Source organism: Sylvia atricapilla, chromosome 20 (assembly GCF_009819655.1).
Source record: "Sylvia atricapilla isolate bSylAtr1 chromosome 20, bSylAtr1.pri, whole genome shotgun sequence".
Taxonomy (NCBI): domain Eukaryota; kingdom Metazoa; phylum Chordata; class Aves; order Passeriformes; family Sylviidae; genus Sylvia; species Sylvia atricapilla.
In genome coordinates, this window is record NC_089159.1 from 9,744,208 (window position 1) to 9,758,790 (window position 14,583).

The window sequence follows — 14,583 nt, forward strand, 5'->3', positions numbered from 1 at the left end:
ATAACCACTGAGGAAGTTCCTGCGAGCAGAGGCGTTTTCCCATGGTAGTAACCATAATTTTGTTCCAGTCTTGGCAGAATCCCAGACTGGTTTGGGTTGGAAGGGAGCTCAGAGCCCAGCCAGTGCCACCCGTGCCATGGCAGGGACACCTTTCCCTGTCCCAGGCTGCTCCCAGCCGCGTCCAGCCGGGCCCGGGACACTGCCAGGGATCCAGGGGCAGCCACAGCCGCTCTGGGGACAGCTTCATCCTGCGCTGGTGCCAGGACTGAGGATTCCAGAGATCTCTGGAAGGATCTGCCTCTGCCCCTCCTGCCCAGCCCCTCCTTGCTGGGCAGCATTTCCCCATCCTCTGCTGGCTGAAATGACTATTTAGAGCAGATTTGGTTGCTTTGGTTATGAGCAGGAGATTTTTTTAGAGGCCCCCCTCTGCCTCTAACAAACGCTCCAAGCGAGGCATTAACATTTCCAAACACACATTAAGAGCACTCAGCGATTTGAGTCGCTCGATTGCCCCGACAGAGCTAACCCTGTAATTTGGCACAGGGTGCCTTGCACATGAATGAAATCAGGGAGGGAGAGTGGTGGGATGTGTTCTCTGGGCTGCTCTGCTCTATGTCCTGGAGAAGGTGGGGATAAAGAAGGGCAGTAACAGTAAAATCATTTCCTCTGCTGAGCTTTTCTGAAATGTTTAATGTATTTATGTGGTTTGTATATGTAGCAAAAGGCCAAAGTGCATCTGAATTGGAGTTTTCCTCTTTTAAACTGCAAGCATGAAGTGAGTGAAGGCATTGCAGCTTGGCAGAGTTCTCTACACGAAGGGCTGTACTCCTCAGAGACCCTCCTGCGTCCTTGGGAGGGTTTAGATGGGCTTAGCTCATGGTCTGCTTCATGCAGAAACCTCTCCCCCTTGCAGGAAATTATTTGTGTGCCTTTCCTGCACTTCTCAAAGTTCCTGTTCCTCTGTGCAGTGCACTGTTGTTCCAGAGCATGAGGAGTTTCCCAGGGCTCCGTCCTGCAGCTGCTGCTTCCAGACTGGAATTCAGTTCCATTTCAGACACCTCTTCCCTCTTTTTCTGGGTTTTTTTTTCCCTACAGCTACAGTTGCTAAAGTGATTGACAGATTTGAGGATGAAACCACGGATGAGATTTTGCCTGTTGGTAATATCAGGAAAAGAGCTTCAGCCTCTCTCCTGGAAGCTGATAAGAGGTACAGTGGAAAAGCCACATCTCGGAAAGCTCTGCAGAAAGAGCTCTGGGGAGATGCTCTGTCTGAAGAAGGATCTGGTAAGAAATCTCTTCTTTTTTTCCCTCTTTTTGGTGGCAAGCCATGATGTCAGCACATGACTGAGCATGGCAAACCTCAGGGCCCTGTTACAGGGCAAGGAACAGCTCCAATTAAGTTGGGCATCGAATAGCCCAAACCTGAGCTATTGCTGATGAATTTTTCTGCTAAGTTAATAACTTTTTTTTTTTCCTCTCTTTAATTAGCTGAAGAAGCCTTGGATGACTGGTACAGTGACAACGAAGGCTCAGAAGAGGAGGACAGTGTTGGCACTAGGGACAAGGAGAAGCCCAGCAGTGCTGGCAGTGAGCAGGAGGGTGACTTGGAGGATGATGAAGAGGCCAAGGCACCAAAGTTCAGCTTCCAGAATATCACAGACTTTGAGAAGTTTACAGAGGGGATGGACGATGCAGGGAGCAGTGAAGGGGAGGATGAAGATGAGGATGAGGATGAAGATGATGCTGACATGGAAGAAGGAAGTGAGGAGGAGGAGGAGGAGGAGGAATTTGGGAGTGAAAACCAGGATGATGATGGAAAGGAAACCAAAGACAGTGAAGATGATGGAGGAGTGCTGACCTTCTCCAGAGGACAGGAGTCTGAAGAAGTGGAGAAGGGCAAAGCTGTGAGGAACCAGCTAGGTTTGTGCATGTTTGCTGTGTGTTTGTGGCAGTGCAAATAAAACCAGCCATGCTGGGAAGCCCCACGTGTGTGCAGATGTTCTGCCAGGTCTGGTGTCACTGCTGCTGTAACAGCTCATGGTGTGAAGTGTATTTATCCATTAGCTTAACTGGACCAGTGCTGAATATCCTCATGGGTTTGGGAACGTCCTGCCCTGCTCCTGCTGTGATCACTTTGTTTCTCTCCAAAATGTAACTCCCCAAATGCCATTTGTTCCTCTCTGAGCTGTTAAACCATCAAACCTCCGTTTGCAGGCTGCCCTTTGGAGCAGTAAAGGGCTGGTTTGATCTGTGGGTCACAGAGTTGCAGGTGGGATTTGTGCAGACACAACCTGTGGCACCCATGCAGTGCTGGTCAGTGCATGCCAAGGCTGCCCTGAGCAGGAGTAATGCAGCCCAGAGAGGGCCTGAGCTGTCAGCTCCTTCACCAGGAACAAATGCTTTGTTTTGCTAACTGACTCTTTTATTTCCTCTCCGTTGTGAAGCCCTGTGGGATCAGCTGATGGAAGGGAGGATCAAGATGCAGAAGGTGCTCCTGACAGCCAACAGGCTGCCCCAGCCAGACACCTACCCCAGGTTCAGGAAGGAGGGGGGACAGGACTTTGACAACGCTGTGGAGAACTGTAAGAGCCTTTTCATCTTTCTCCTTTGCTCAGACTCTTATAAACAACTGTTCAGTGCTGCTTTGTCCAGTGCTGCTTTGTCCAGTGACACACTTTTTACCAATTTTATGCTGGGCCAGTGAATGCAAAGGTTTGCCCAAAGCAGGAGTAATGCAGCCCAAAGGAGGGTCCAGCGTGGAGCTGCTTCACCTGTTTATTCCTGAGATCACTGCCAGTGGCACTGATCTGATGGGATCTGGAGTAGATTCTGCAGTGTGAAATCACAGCATGCAGGCTCCTGGGCTTTGGTGTGGTGTGCCTCTGTTCAGTTTTTATAGTTGGACACCTGTTTTTTTTGGCCTTGAGGTGAATGCACAGGGAGACAGATCAGTTATGGGTCATCAGACATGACCCTGACCCTTGGCCCTGCAGCAGGTTTTGGCTGTGATCCTCTGTCCCTGCCCAGGACAGGACAGTCAGCTTACCTGCAGCTACAGGTGAGCTCCTTTCTGCTTTAAACTTGGCTCTGCTGCTTTAAATGAGGTGATTAAGGACAAAAAGGCAAACTCCCACCAATGCTGTGCTGACCTTTCGGTGGAACACACGTTATTAATGTCCTTAATGAGATGCATTACAAACTGCCCCAGCTCCATGTTTCATTACAGGTCTAAGATGCAATATCATTAAAGACCTTTAACAGAAACAATGGTTGACATTTTGGTATTTCCCATAAGCAAAATACACCCAAGAGCATGGAGTGTAATGTCCCCAGTGCTGCAGAGGCTGATCCCTCAGTTGTGCAGAGCTCTGGGGGAAACTCCACTGCTGAGTGATCCCTTCCTCACCTTCTCATCCTCTGGGCCAGGGAGTTGGGGGAGTTCACTCTGGTCTTCCTCACAGCTTTATGTTCTGTGGTTCATCTGTGAAAACAGGACATAAAGCTGGAGTGGCCTGGGCAATGTCAGCAGAGGAAGTCTCACGCTGACAGGTGAGAAATGCTGAATTTAGGAACGTTCTGCTGCTGCTGCTGCACTTGTAGAGCTTCAGCCTTGGGCAGGGTGTGGGATCCTCATGGCACAGACACTGTTCTGGCCTGGATGGTGCTCTCCTTTCAGGGGAGCCTCAGCACTTCTGTGCAAACCCACAAAATAAATCTGGCACGTTTTCATCCTCCTCATTGAACAGGAGGGAATGATTTGGTGCTCCACTTGCACAAAAGGCTTGGGGCCAAAATGCCAGAGTCAGGTGAGTCCTGCAGGATGCTGAAGTCAGAAGGCTCCCAGTGCTCTCAGAGCTCCTGCACAAAAGTGTTTTCAGTAATTTTCCCCAAATCTTTCAATTTCTCCTGAAATTTCTGCTCTGTCCCCAGAGGAAGATTGAATTTTTGGAATTGGAAAATGGTCCTTTGTGTATTTTCCTCTTGAGTATCTCCTACTCAGGACAACCCTGTTGTGGTGCTGGAATTCCCTAAGGGCTGGATGTCATAGTGTTAAAGACTAGACAGCAATTCTCCATCCATTTGCAGTTTTAAAGCCAAACCTGGGGGAAAATGGCAAGGTCATGCTCATTTTCCACATTTTGAGACCGGAGGTTACAAAACCTAAAGTGTTTAATTTATTATTTTTGTAATCTTTTATGATTTTTTTTTTTAATGTTACAACATGCTTTGGACAACCTTAGATTCCTGAGATCTCAGGTTCTGGTAGATGATTTACTGCAAAATTGCTTATAAATTGAAGTAGAAAATGTTTTGCAGACCTGGCAGCTTTCAGGCTTCACACCCATTTGTCACCCAGCATTTCCCTTTGTGTATAGAACAAGAATTAATTAGGCTGCACTGCAGGAAAAGTTTATGGCCATAATTTATATAGGATGAATTTCTGTTTAAAGAGACAGCATTGCTTTGTTTGTGCTGTCTTACTTTTTATTCCCCCCCCTTTTTTTTTTAAATCTTTAATTATATTCCAGATTTTTTTTTTTTTTTATTTTCTGTCACCCTTTTTACATACAAATGGGAGACCAAACTGTGGTGGTGGAGCTCCTGTTTATTCCTGGTTTTGCAGCCACTGAGAAGGTCTGGATGGTTTTTAGTGCTGAGATGAGAGTGGCTGAGCTTTGAAAAGCAGCACAAATGTCCAATGTTCAGTGCCCTGCCCACACAAACCCAGCTCACAATTCCGAGGTGCTGCTGCCTGGGCTGGGCTCTTCCTCCAGGACAGATTTGTATTCCCCTGCACTGCATCTTCCACTCTTGTCCAGGCCTTGAGATGTTGCCTCTGTTTGGGGTCTTGCACGTTCAATTAATGTTTTTCATAATCAATGCGAGTCAGAATTTGCAATCTGCTCCTGATTTGCACATTAAAGAGACCCATTAATTAAAAATTCCAATCCCTGGCAGGTTCCCGCAGGATCCCTGCATTATTTACATAGAAAAGGAGTGCAAGGTGCAAGTTTCTGTGCTGTGCCTGTGCACAGATTGCAGGCCTGCCACTCACATTTCACTGTGCTGGGAGGGGATCTCCTGAAATTGTCTCCAAAAATCACCTCAGGGGCAAGGGAGAGCCAAAGCAGAGGTGGAGAAAACATTGGTGGGAGCCACATCCAGTGTCAGGGATTAAACACTTCCAGGGTTTGGGGTTTGTTGTGTTAAATCTTGATAGAGTGACAAAAAAAAAACAAACCCACAAATAATTGAGGGACAAGGAGGTAGCCAGGACTTGAAGGAATTAAATCACTTCATCCTCCAAGGTCCTGAGTTCCCAGTACAGACCTGTAGCTTTTTTCTTTCTAATTCTAGTTAAAAATACTAAACTGGGGAACATTTCAGTGACCAATACTTTCTGCTTTTCAAAAAGAGTTGGGATTTGCAGCTTTTGAATAGCAGACAGTGTTATTTTCACTTTATAGTTGGTGAGATGAGTTAAGAATGTACCAAAACCAATGTGAGGAAGGTTTTCTTTGCCAGAAACTGATGGAAATTGCAAGAATTTAAAGGGACAAGTGGCTGTGCTTTCCTTTTGCAAGAGTTCAGGAGGTCCCTGAAATGTCAACCGTTCACTGCATTTTTGTGGGTTGTTATTTCTTTTTTGGCTTTTGACTCCATCTGTCAGTGGAGTAAGAGAAAATACCAGAATCCCACATTTCTGTTCCTTGGCATAAGCTGCAGATAATTTCAAGAAATGGAGGAAATAGTGGGTTTGGTAAAAGAGATATGCAGGGTGTGTGGGGATGGGTTTGCTCAGTGGAGGGACAAAAGTGGGGACAACAAATATTAACTTATTTACACTTTGGAGAGCTGTGGTGGAGTTTCACCAAGATTTGTGATGAGCAGTAAAATTTGTGATGAGTAAAGTGAATCAGATTGAAAAAAAAAAAAACCAAACCCAAAAACACTGGGCTGTGTTGCTTTCTGGAAAATGAAGATGCTGTTGGATTTTTGTTCCTAAAACTTCGAGTGACCCAGAAATGGCTCTTCTGGGGTGGAAATAGGTGGAAATTTGTGGTGAGTGTGCTGGGAAAGAGCTGAGCTCCCATCTGGAATAATTCCCTGAGCTGGGCCCTGGCACAGCAGGTTGGATACCTGGTGCTATGACAAATTCTGTGGCTTGGGACTAAACAGCACTTTTAGACCTCTGAGTGCTTCACACTGAGTATTTTCATTTTCATTTTCTTCTGGGTTGGTTCTCCAATATTTTGACACTGAGAGAGAGAGGGAAAGATTCTGTTTAGTCTCTGGTTAGTGTATGAGCATGTTCTCAGTGTCTTTTTAATGAGGATTTTTGTTGGGCTCTCTTAATCCCAGTCTATAAAATACTATTTTTACATCCTCCACGACATCCAGGTAAGTCGTGTTGATGACACTGATTAAGCAAGGACTAATTTGGGCTAAAATCCAGTCTGCTGAAGGTGCCAGGGAAGCTGTTCCACTTCCTAGGAGAGAGGATGTGCCTGGCAAGGCTTTCCCCTGGACTCACCTGGCTAGGGAACAGCTCTGTGATGAAATGGGATTTACTGACACAGGCTTGGAATTTTTAAGGGAAGCCTGCAGGACTCAGCAGCCAAGAACTCCCTGGTAATTTTATTATCACCTCCATTCCTGGCTGGCTTTTAGAGCTCCAGTATATCCACACCTCCATCTGGAGATGTTAATGCATTAATACAGAGCAGGGTGAGTGTCACAGGGAGGGGGAGGAACTGAGGCACAGGCAGATTACACAGTTTCCAGAGGCATAGAGCAGTTACAGGATTAATTGGTGCTAGGCAAGATCATGGACTTAAATATATTCTTGCTTTGAAGATTTTACTGGGAGCCTGCACAAATGTGTGACAGCAGAACTGGGTTTCAAGCCTGAGTGTAAATTATTGTGATCAGATCTAGCCCACTTAAAACTGGTAGTTCATTTTAATTGAATTGTATTAGTCTGGACACTTTATGAATACAAAAAGCATCAGCCCTGTCAGCTCCTGCAGGGTTGGATGTGATTTAAATGGATGTGGATGCAGGTGTCCCCAAATCTCACCTCTCCTCTCTGATCTCATGGAGAATCTGTTCAACTCTTTCTGGGTCTGAGCCAAAGCCTGTTGACATTAATGAAGTCTCTTCTCTCGGCTGAAAGAAATGAGTGGATGAGAATTTTTTTTTCCCTAAATTTTGTAGAATGCACCATGCAGAGCTTTTGGTGAGGAGTGTGCTCAGTGAGGATGAATAACTCCTGGGCCATCCTGAGTGTTCTGTGTGTGCCACTGAGTGAGAGGGAAGAGCCCTGGAGTGAGAGGCTTCAGACAAGGCCCAGGGCTCAGCTTTGGAGCTCAGTTGTTGCTGTGGGAATGTTGGATCATGAAGTCCATGATGTTTTGGGCATGTGCAGAATCTGGGCTGTGAGAGGTACCAGGAAGGCGTTTTGTGGTTTGGCATCTCTGTCTGTGGTTTGTTCAGGAATTCTGTGTGGGAGGTGGGTGGAGAAATGCAGGACATTTATTTAACATGCAGGGTAGTGCAGAAATGCGGGACATTTATTTAACATGCAGTTTTGGGCTGTTTTCACAGAAACAACTCTTGCCCTCCCTCATAGAGTGCCAAGGCTTTTAGCTTGTGGTATTCAGTATTTTTGAGCAGAATTGTCTCCTTCTCATGTGTGGGTGTGCTAAAATGATTTTTCAGGTGATCTCCATAGCCATATGCGTTGTTCAGTGGTGATGTCTGAGGTTTATTGGAAATCTGCCTTAAATTTTAGTGCAGGAAATGCTGGGACAGTCCCTGGTTGGTGACCCTGATCCAGCTGAACTCCAGCCCGTGGGATTACACCACAGACAGCTTTGCCTACACCTGAGTTTCTCAAGATTAATAGCTAATTAAACTGAATTTAGCTAAATATTTGTGCATGTTAGTGCGTGTACTGCACAAACAAGGTGCAGGGAAACAAAGGCTTTAAAAGTGTCCAGACAAGCATGTGCAAATGTCAGCTAACTGGGATTAATTGGCAGTTGGGTACCTTGAGATGGAAACTCAGGGCTTGTCATGATAAATATAATTAATGGCCTGGTATTATGTGGGGAGGTCAGTCTGGATGGGCTAATGTTCCCTTCTGGCTTTAATATCCAGATATAACTGTGAAATTTCACATTTCCTCTTCCTTCCTCCTCCTTGCCCCTGTACTTGGGGACTCCAGGCTGGCAGAGGCAGGAACGTGTGCTGTCAGCTTCTTTGCATTTCCAGTAATGGAAAGCATCAGTTTTTATAAATCTCATTTTTGCCCAGCCCCGTCCCCTTCCTGGTTTGGGCTGATATCAAAAGATGATGGTTGAGGCGAATCAGCAGAGCATGAACTTCATGGAAGTGTTTCTCTTTCTCTCCTCCTCAGCTTTCCCCCTCCCCCAGGCCCCTCTCATCAACCCCTGAATACCCAGCCTTTATTCTGTTGTTGAATCCAGTTATTTTCTTTACTTTTAGCAAACTCATCTGTGTCTGATCCTGTTGTCCTCCCTGTCAGGTGCAGTAATATTGGAGTGAAAGGGCTAAATTGAGGCTGTTCTGGGACTCTTTGGGAGTCAGCTGAAGCTCTGCTGTGGCAGGGGAGTGCAGCCCTGCCTCCTTTGTGCCCAGGGAATACAATTTTTCCCTCTGCAGAGGCTCTTGCATCATTTGCATTCCAATGGAACCAGCAAACTGGGCTTGGGTGTGGAGCAGACCTTTGCTGTCAGCTTTTCCTGCTATCTTTTGGTAAAATTCCCCAAAATCACTGTTTTGGGAAGCATGAAAGGGATGTTGCTCCCATCATTTCCTAAATTTGGATGGATTTCCCGGTGCTTTGTGCTGAAGTCTGTGAGAAATGGGAATGTAACCACACCACCTGTAAAAAAATCACCTTTAGCCTACCACTGAGTCTGGGCTGACTCTTGGAGCTGCTGGCTGAGGCTTATCAAGCAGAATAATTTCTTTTATTTCTGTGCCACGTTGATTTGGGACCCCCAGGGTGCTCAGGGGTGCCACTCCTCCCTGCCCCGAGTTGTTTCCACACTGGGAATTACATCCCAGCTCCTGTCCACAGCCCCATGTCTGAGCTGTGACACCTGGAGGAATCCCCCCTCCTTTTCCTGGCTGGGAACGTGGGTCCTGCTGCTGGGAATAGAGAGCAAGCTCCAAAAGTAATACTGACAGGCTTCAGAATTATGATACACTGGAGCTGCGGCGTAATTCTTTGTTGAAGAAGTTAGAGGCCTAAAATGTTAAGGCTTATTGTTATTCCGAGTTGATAATCTCTGCCTTGCTTTAATAATTTTTCCTCATGCCTGGATAGCCTGCGAGTTGCACAATAATCACTCACACAGCTTTGTAATCAATGCCCAAAGTAATAGGATTCCGCTGGCCAACGGCAATTAATAAATTTGTGTCTTTTTTAAAACACTAGCAAGTCGGGCCTGAAATACGACTGACTGGCTTTCCTCATTTGCATATTTATTGCAGTGGAAAAATTCTTGCCGAATGATTGATGTTGAGCCTGCCTCTTGAATTCCAAACAGCACATTATTATGAAATGAAAAATGCCGGCCATACAGTTGATTAAAGTTGAAGACAGTGGAATCGGTGTTTTTTAAGATTGTGGGAGAATTAAAGGCATATTTTAATAGATGTTGACAAGAAGTGAACTAACAAAAGCAAAGCAAAGGATTTGCTTGAAAAGATTTAATCAAACGTGTTTGGTGGGGGATTAATTGCTGGGGATGACGAGTGCAAGTGGCTGGCTGCTGGATGTGAATGGGGAGCATTGTTCCGAGGCCAGCACATCGAGGGCCATTTTGACCTGGAGTTTAACTCCTGTCCCACGGCCCTTTGAAGGGAGGGAAGATTCCCCCTCTCCATCCCAGTGCTGGGATAAGCCCCTGTGCCAGGTGGAGATAACTTCTCATTGTGTGCAGAAATAAGAGGTTGGGCTTCTCTCCTCCTGCTCTTGGTGGGGATGTGAGGGCTCTCCATGGAGGCAGGGGAATGCTCCCAATATTGGGCAGCTCAGCTTTTGCTCTGCATCCTCTCATCCCAATTCCAGCCCTGCTCCAGCTTTTCTGTGTGAGCACTTCCCCAGCCTGTGGAGGTGCAGGGAGAATGGAAAGCATTGCATGCCTGTGATATTCCAGTGATGCCAGAGCCTCAGATTCAATTGAGGGAAAAAAAATTCCTTAATTTCCAGTGCTGGCACAGGCTCTGGAGTGGAGCTGTGTGCTGGGGAGGTGGTGGTTCCTGCTGGTACATCCCAGGAAAGGTTTTTCCATGGATTCAGTGTCCCTGTGGCTGCTCCCACTGCTTGGGAGGGTGTAATGAGAGCCTGTCCTTCGAGGTCAGGGAGAGGAGTGCAGGGCTGCCTTTTCCTGCGTGGGAGGCTGTGGGAATGCTGGGCCTGGATGAGCACAGCAGCCCCTCCTCATGGGCAGTGCATGCATTCCATGGCAGCTCTGGGATCAGGTCCCCCCACTCCGGTTTGTCCACTGCCACTGGCAGTGACAGAATTGATTTGGTGTGGTTTGAGAGCAGCAGGAGAGGTTTCATCTCTGCTGGCTCTCCTGACACTTTGATCCATGGCTGTGCTACTCCTGAATGGAGCTAAACACTCCAGGGCTACTTGCAGCCTGGCTGCAGGGCTGGATAAAACCAGGACATATCAGGAGGATTGAGGGAAAGGCACACTTTGATTTACTGGTGCTGGCTCCCAGCGTTCTGGGTGGATTGATCTGCTGCCTGCTGGATCTGGAGCAACGTTTTCCCTCCTGGGCACACGATAGAGGGGCTTCTGTGGAGTCTTCAAAGTGACTCTTCCAAGGTAGTGTCCCACCACTGACGCTGGGTCCCATCTGAGCTGGAAGTTGTGCTCCAGCCACGTTTGTTGTGTTCTTGTTTCAGACAAGGGGCAGCATTACAAAAGTCCTGCTGGGGGTAGGAAGGTCAGTCAGTGTCCAGCCTCCTCTCAAAATGACCCAGTTTGCATCTCTGGAATGGTTCTGGTTTGTGCTGAATTCATTCACAAATGGGGCCAGGCTCTGCCCCAAAGCAGGCAGTGTAAAGGCGGGCAAGGGCTTCAGAAGAAGAAAAGGAGGGAAGAAAACTGCCCCTTCTGGAATTAAATGTGAGATGGTTAGGGCAGGGCTGGGTGGGAAGAGAGCAGAGGAGGGTGACACGTGGCTGCTGAAGTTGAGTTTACAGCACACTTGAGCAGCCAACAGCAGAAGTGAGAATGCCATCCAGTGAGGCTGTTAAATACACAAGAACTGAGAGCAGGGAAATTACCCAGCTGTAAGAGGCTCGTGATGAAGCCACTGCCTGCAATAATTAGCCCTCCCACCTGGTTAGACACACGGTCATTGTCTTCCCTGCCCTCTCCAGCCCCTTCACTCCAAATAAAATTGCTCCCCATCCCCACTTCTGCTGGGCTCTGTATCTCGTAGCCCGGGGCAGCTTGAGCCTGTCTTTATTTCCTTGCCTGCTCGCCATGGCCCTGCTGTACCCCAGAAGGGCTGGAGTGCTACTCCAGTTGTAATTGTCAGGATCAAAGCTGCCTGGGGTGCATTAGCACTGCTGCTGGAGGAGAGGCAGCGGGGAGAAAATAAACAGTTTGGGAAGCTCTGGGGACATTTGGCTGTGTTGCAGGCAGTGGGAAGGATTTTGCTGGTGTAAGCTGTGCACTCGGGCTAGGGTGGGGGCACTTGGCTCCTGCAAGTGATGCTTTAGCTGCAGACACCTACAACAAATGCATTTTTTAAGGGCTTTTGTCTGTTTGTCTGGTGGAATTGTTTTGATGCTCGCACACGTCTGATTTACAAGTGCAGCAAACCTAATCCGTTAATAGGTTTATACAGAGGAGTTGTCAGAGTGGATCTATAATGAACCACGGGCTCAGGGAGGGCGACTCCAACAGCTGATGTGCAACAAAAATCTTAAAGCATCTTCTCCTTGACATTGCTGTTACTGAGGTCAGGCCATAATTTATCTGAAGGTGGTGACAACTGAGCAATATCACAGTGGGAACACGCAGGAGATTGAGACCTCTGAGTGTCTGGGCTGATTTCTGCCTCTGTCTGCCTGAGGAAGATTTGCTGTTCACTCTACCCATGATCTCTGTGTCCCCCAGTGAAAAGCAGAAATGAAGAGAAGAGTGGAGTGGGGAGAAGCTCTCCCTGTTCTTTTTGAGCCACGTGCAGAGGGAGGTTGGGGAATTAAGCAGTGGCAGAGGAGGCACCAGGGGAAGCTCTGGGGAAGGTCCCAGCTCCTGCTCCCCACACAAACCCACGTGCTCTGTCAGCCAAAGTTCACTTCAGGTTTTTGGGTAGGAGTGTGCCAAGTTTTTCACCTGGGAGAGCTGACCCTGTGATGGATGTGGAAAGGGACACTTTGTGTAGGCCTGGGCAGACACTTATTTTCTATCAGAGAGTTCTGCAGGGAGGCATGTTGGTTGCCACAGAGGAACTATTTTTGAAGAGCAGATGCTGTGGCAGTGTGCAGTTAACCTGTCCCACAGTCAGCTGGAGCTGAGTGTCCTTGGAGAACCCACAGCCACTGGAACAGGCACTGTGTGGGTACAGGAAAACTGTCAGCTGCAAAAGCCTTTGGGTACACAGCATCACATCTGTGATTCAGGGCTTCCAATTCAGGATTTGTGTGTGTGAACACCCCGGAGTGCAACTGCTCATCTCAGTAAAAATGACATTCACACCGTGTATTGATCAATTTACACCCCTCCACCCCATCTTTTCTTCCCTTTCTCTCTTCCTGAGGATCTCTGGGCCTGCAGTTCTGCTTTTCTGATCAGAATCTTCTCATTAAACTCACCAGCCATGGTTTAAAGTTTCCCCTGTAGATCAGATCTTGTCACTTGTGTCTCTTACTCTGCAGGTTGTAAAACCCTGGAGGCCTTGCTGAAAGTGCTGGTGGAACTTCAGGATGAGCTGCTTTATCAGTACCCAGGCACGAGGCATCTGGTCGATGGAAAGCAGGCAAAAACTGAGAGGTGAATGCAAAAAGAGATCAGATCTCTCTGAACCCTTTGTCTCCAGCAAAGAGGACAATGCCCAGCCTTCCTGCCCACCCTCTCCCTGCTGCTCTCTCAGTCACTGCTGTGTCTGGGGGACAGACACTGTTATTTGGGTTCCTCCTGCCTTGTGGGAAGCCTGGTTTGTGATATTTCTGATAGTGGAGCAGAGGTGTGGTGTGGGCTGGTGCTGGAGGGGCCATCAGGGACTCACACATTGCCTTAGGGAGGGGCAGGGTGTTTATCCTGAGTGGTTTTGTTCCAGTGAGGATGAAATCCCGAGCAGCAGCGATGAGGAGCCAGAGGAGAAGGCTCAGGAGAAGAGGAGGAGCCTCCCCAAACGGAAGCTGAAGTTTGAGGAGTACCCTGAGTTCATAGCCAAGCGCTACAAGGACTTCAGGACCTACAGGAACAGCACCCTGCAGAAGTGGCACGACAAGACAAAGCTGGCAACTGGCAAAATGGGGAAGGCAAGGCCTGGTTTGTGTGTGCTGACACGGCTCTCAGGGAGCAGGGATCTGGGGGGCAAGTTCAGACTGAAAAAGGGGAAATTTGGGTGGGATACATGGAGTAAATTCTTCCTTGTGAGTGTGGGGAGGCCCTGGCACAGGGTGCTCAGAGCAGCTCTCCCTTCCCCATCCCTGGAAATGTCAAAGGCCAGGTAGGATGGGGCTTGGAGCACCCTGGGACAGTGTAAGATGTTTCATGGTAGTTTCTGTATTCCCTCAACCAGATATCCCATCACAACCAATCTCCAGCAGCAAATAATCTCCAGGAAAATGTCACTCGTGCTGCTGCAGGAGCTGTTTGTGCTTCCTCCCAGAAGCAGGGCCCTCTGAGGCTCTCCTCCTCCATGAAGTGTAGGCTTTAATACAATGGGTAATCATTTCACCCAGAGATCCAGGGTCTCCTCACATCTCTGAGTTGGTATTAATCATCGAGAAGTTAATCTGAACCAGAACAGCAAAGGCATTTTATTAAGCCAGGCGTCAACTTGCCTCAGGTTGGGAAGGGAGAGACGAGGGAGAAACAAATAAAAAATCCTCACAGAAATCCCTGCAACGAGCCCAGACCCCCCTCCTCCCCTTGGAACTGCTTATCCAGTGACATGGAAAGATAGAGGAACAGTGGTGCCTTGAGGAGAGGCTGTGTGTGTGTTATCTGACACTGCTTAATGCCGTGCAGGGCTTCGGAGCCTTCGAGCGCTCGGTGCTGGCGCAGATCGATCACGTCCTGCTGGACAGGGAGCGATTGCTGCGGCGCACCCAGACCCGCCGCTCCCTCTACACCGTGCTGGGCAAGCAGGAGCAGCAGCCTGCCCCAGCCCCTCAGCCTGGGCCCGACAGCTCGGTAAGGAGGGGCTTTAATTCTCTAACTCATCCTGGGAAACTCCGCTGCTCGCGGAGCCTTTAGCGGACACGGTGATCTTTTGGGAGATGGTTGGAGGAGGTGTGTGTTGATTCCTGTAGTGTAATGGCCAAGTGAAAATATTTAAACTCCCTCTACAC

At 48.1% G+C, this 14,583-nt stretch overlaps 1 protein-coding gene across 1 annotated transcript in view; it reads left to right on the forward strand.

Moving 5' to 3' along the window:
- The window catches only part of AATF (apoptosis antagonizing transcription factor), a 38,405-nt gene that overhangs the window by 438 nt on the left and 23,384 nt on the right, over positions 1 to 14,583 (forward strand). The window contains exons 2-7 of the mRNA XM_066333560.1: positions 1,096 to 1,284; positions 1,489 to 1,920; positions 2,445 to 2,582; positions 12,940 to 13,054; positions 13,341 to 13,545; positions 14,261 to 14,425. Coding sequence (XP_066189657.1) covers positions 1,096 to 1,284; positions 1,489 to 1,920; positions 2,445 to 2,582; positions 12,940 to 13,054; positions 13,341 to 13,545; positions 14,261 to 14,425 — 1,244 coding nt within the window. The remainder of the gene's footprint in view (positions 1 to 1,095; positions 1,285 to 1,488; positions 1,921 to 2,444; positions 2,583 to 12,939; positions 13,055 to 13,340; positions 13,546 to 14,260; positions 14,426 to 14,583) is intronic.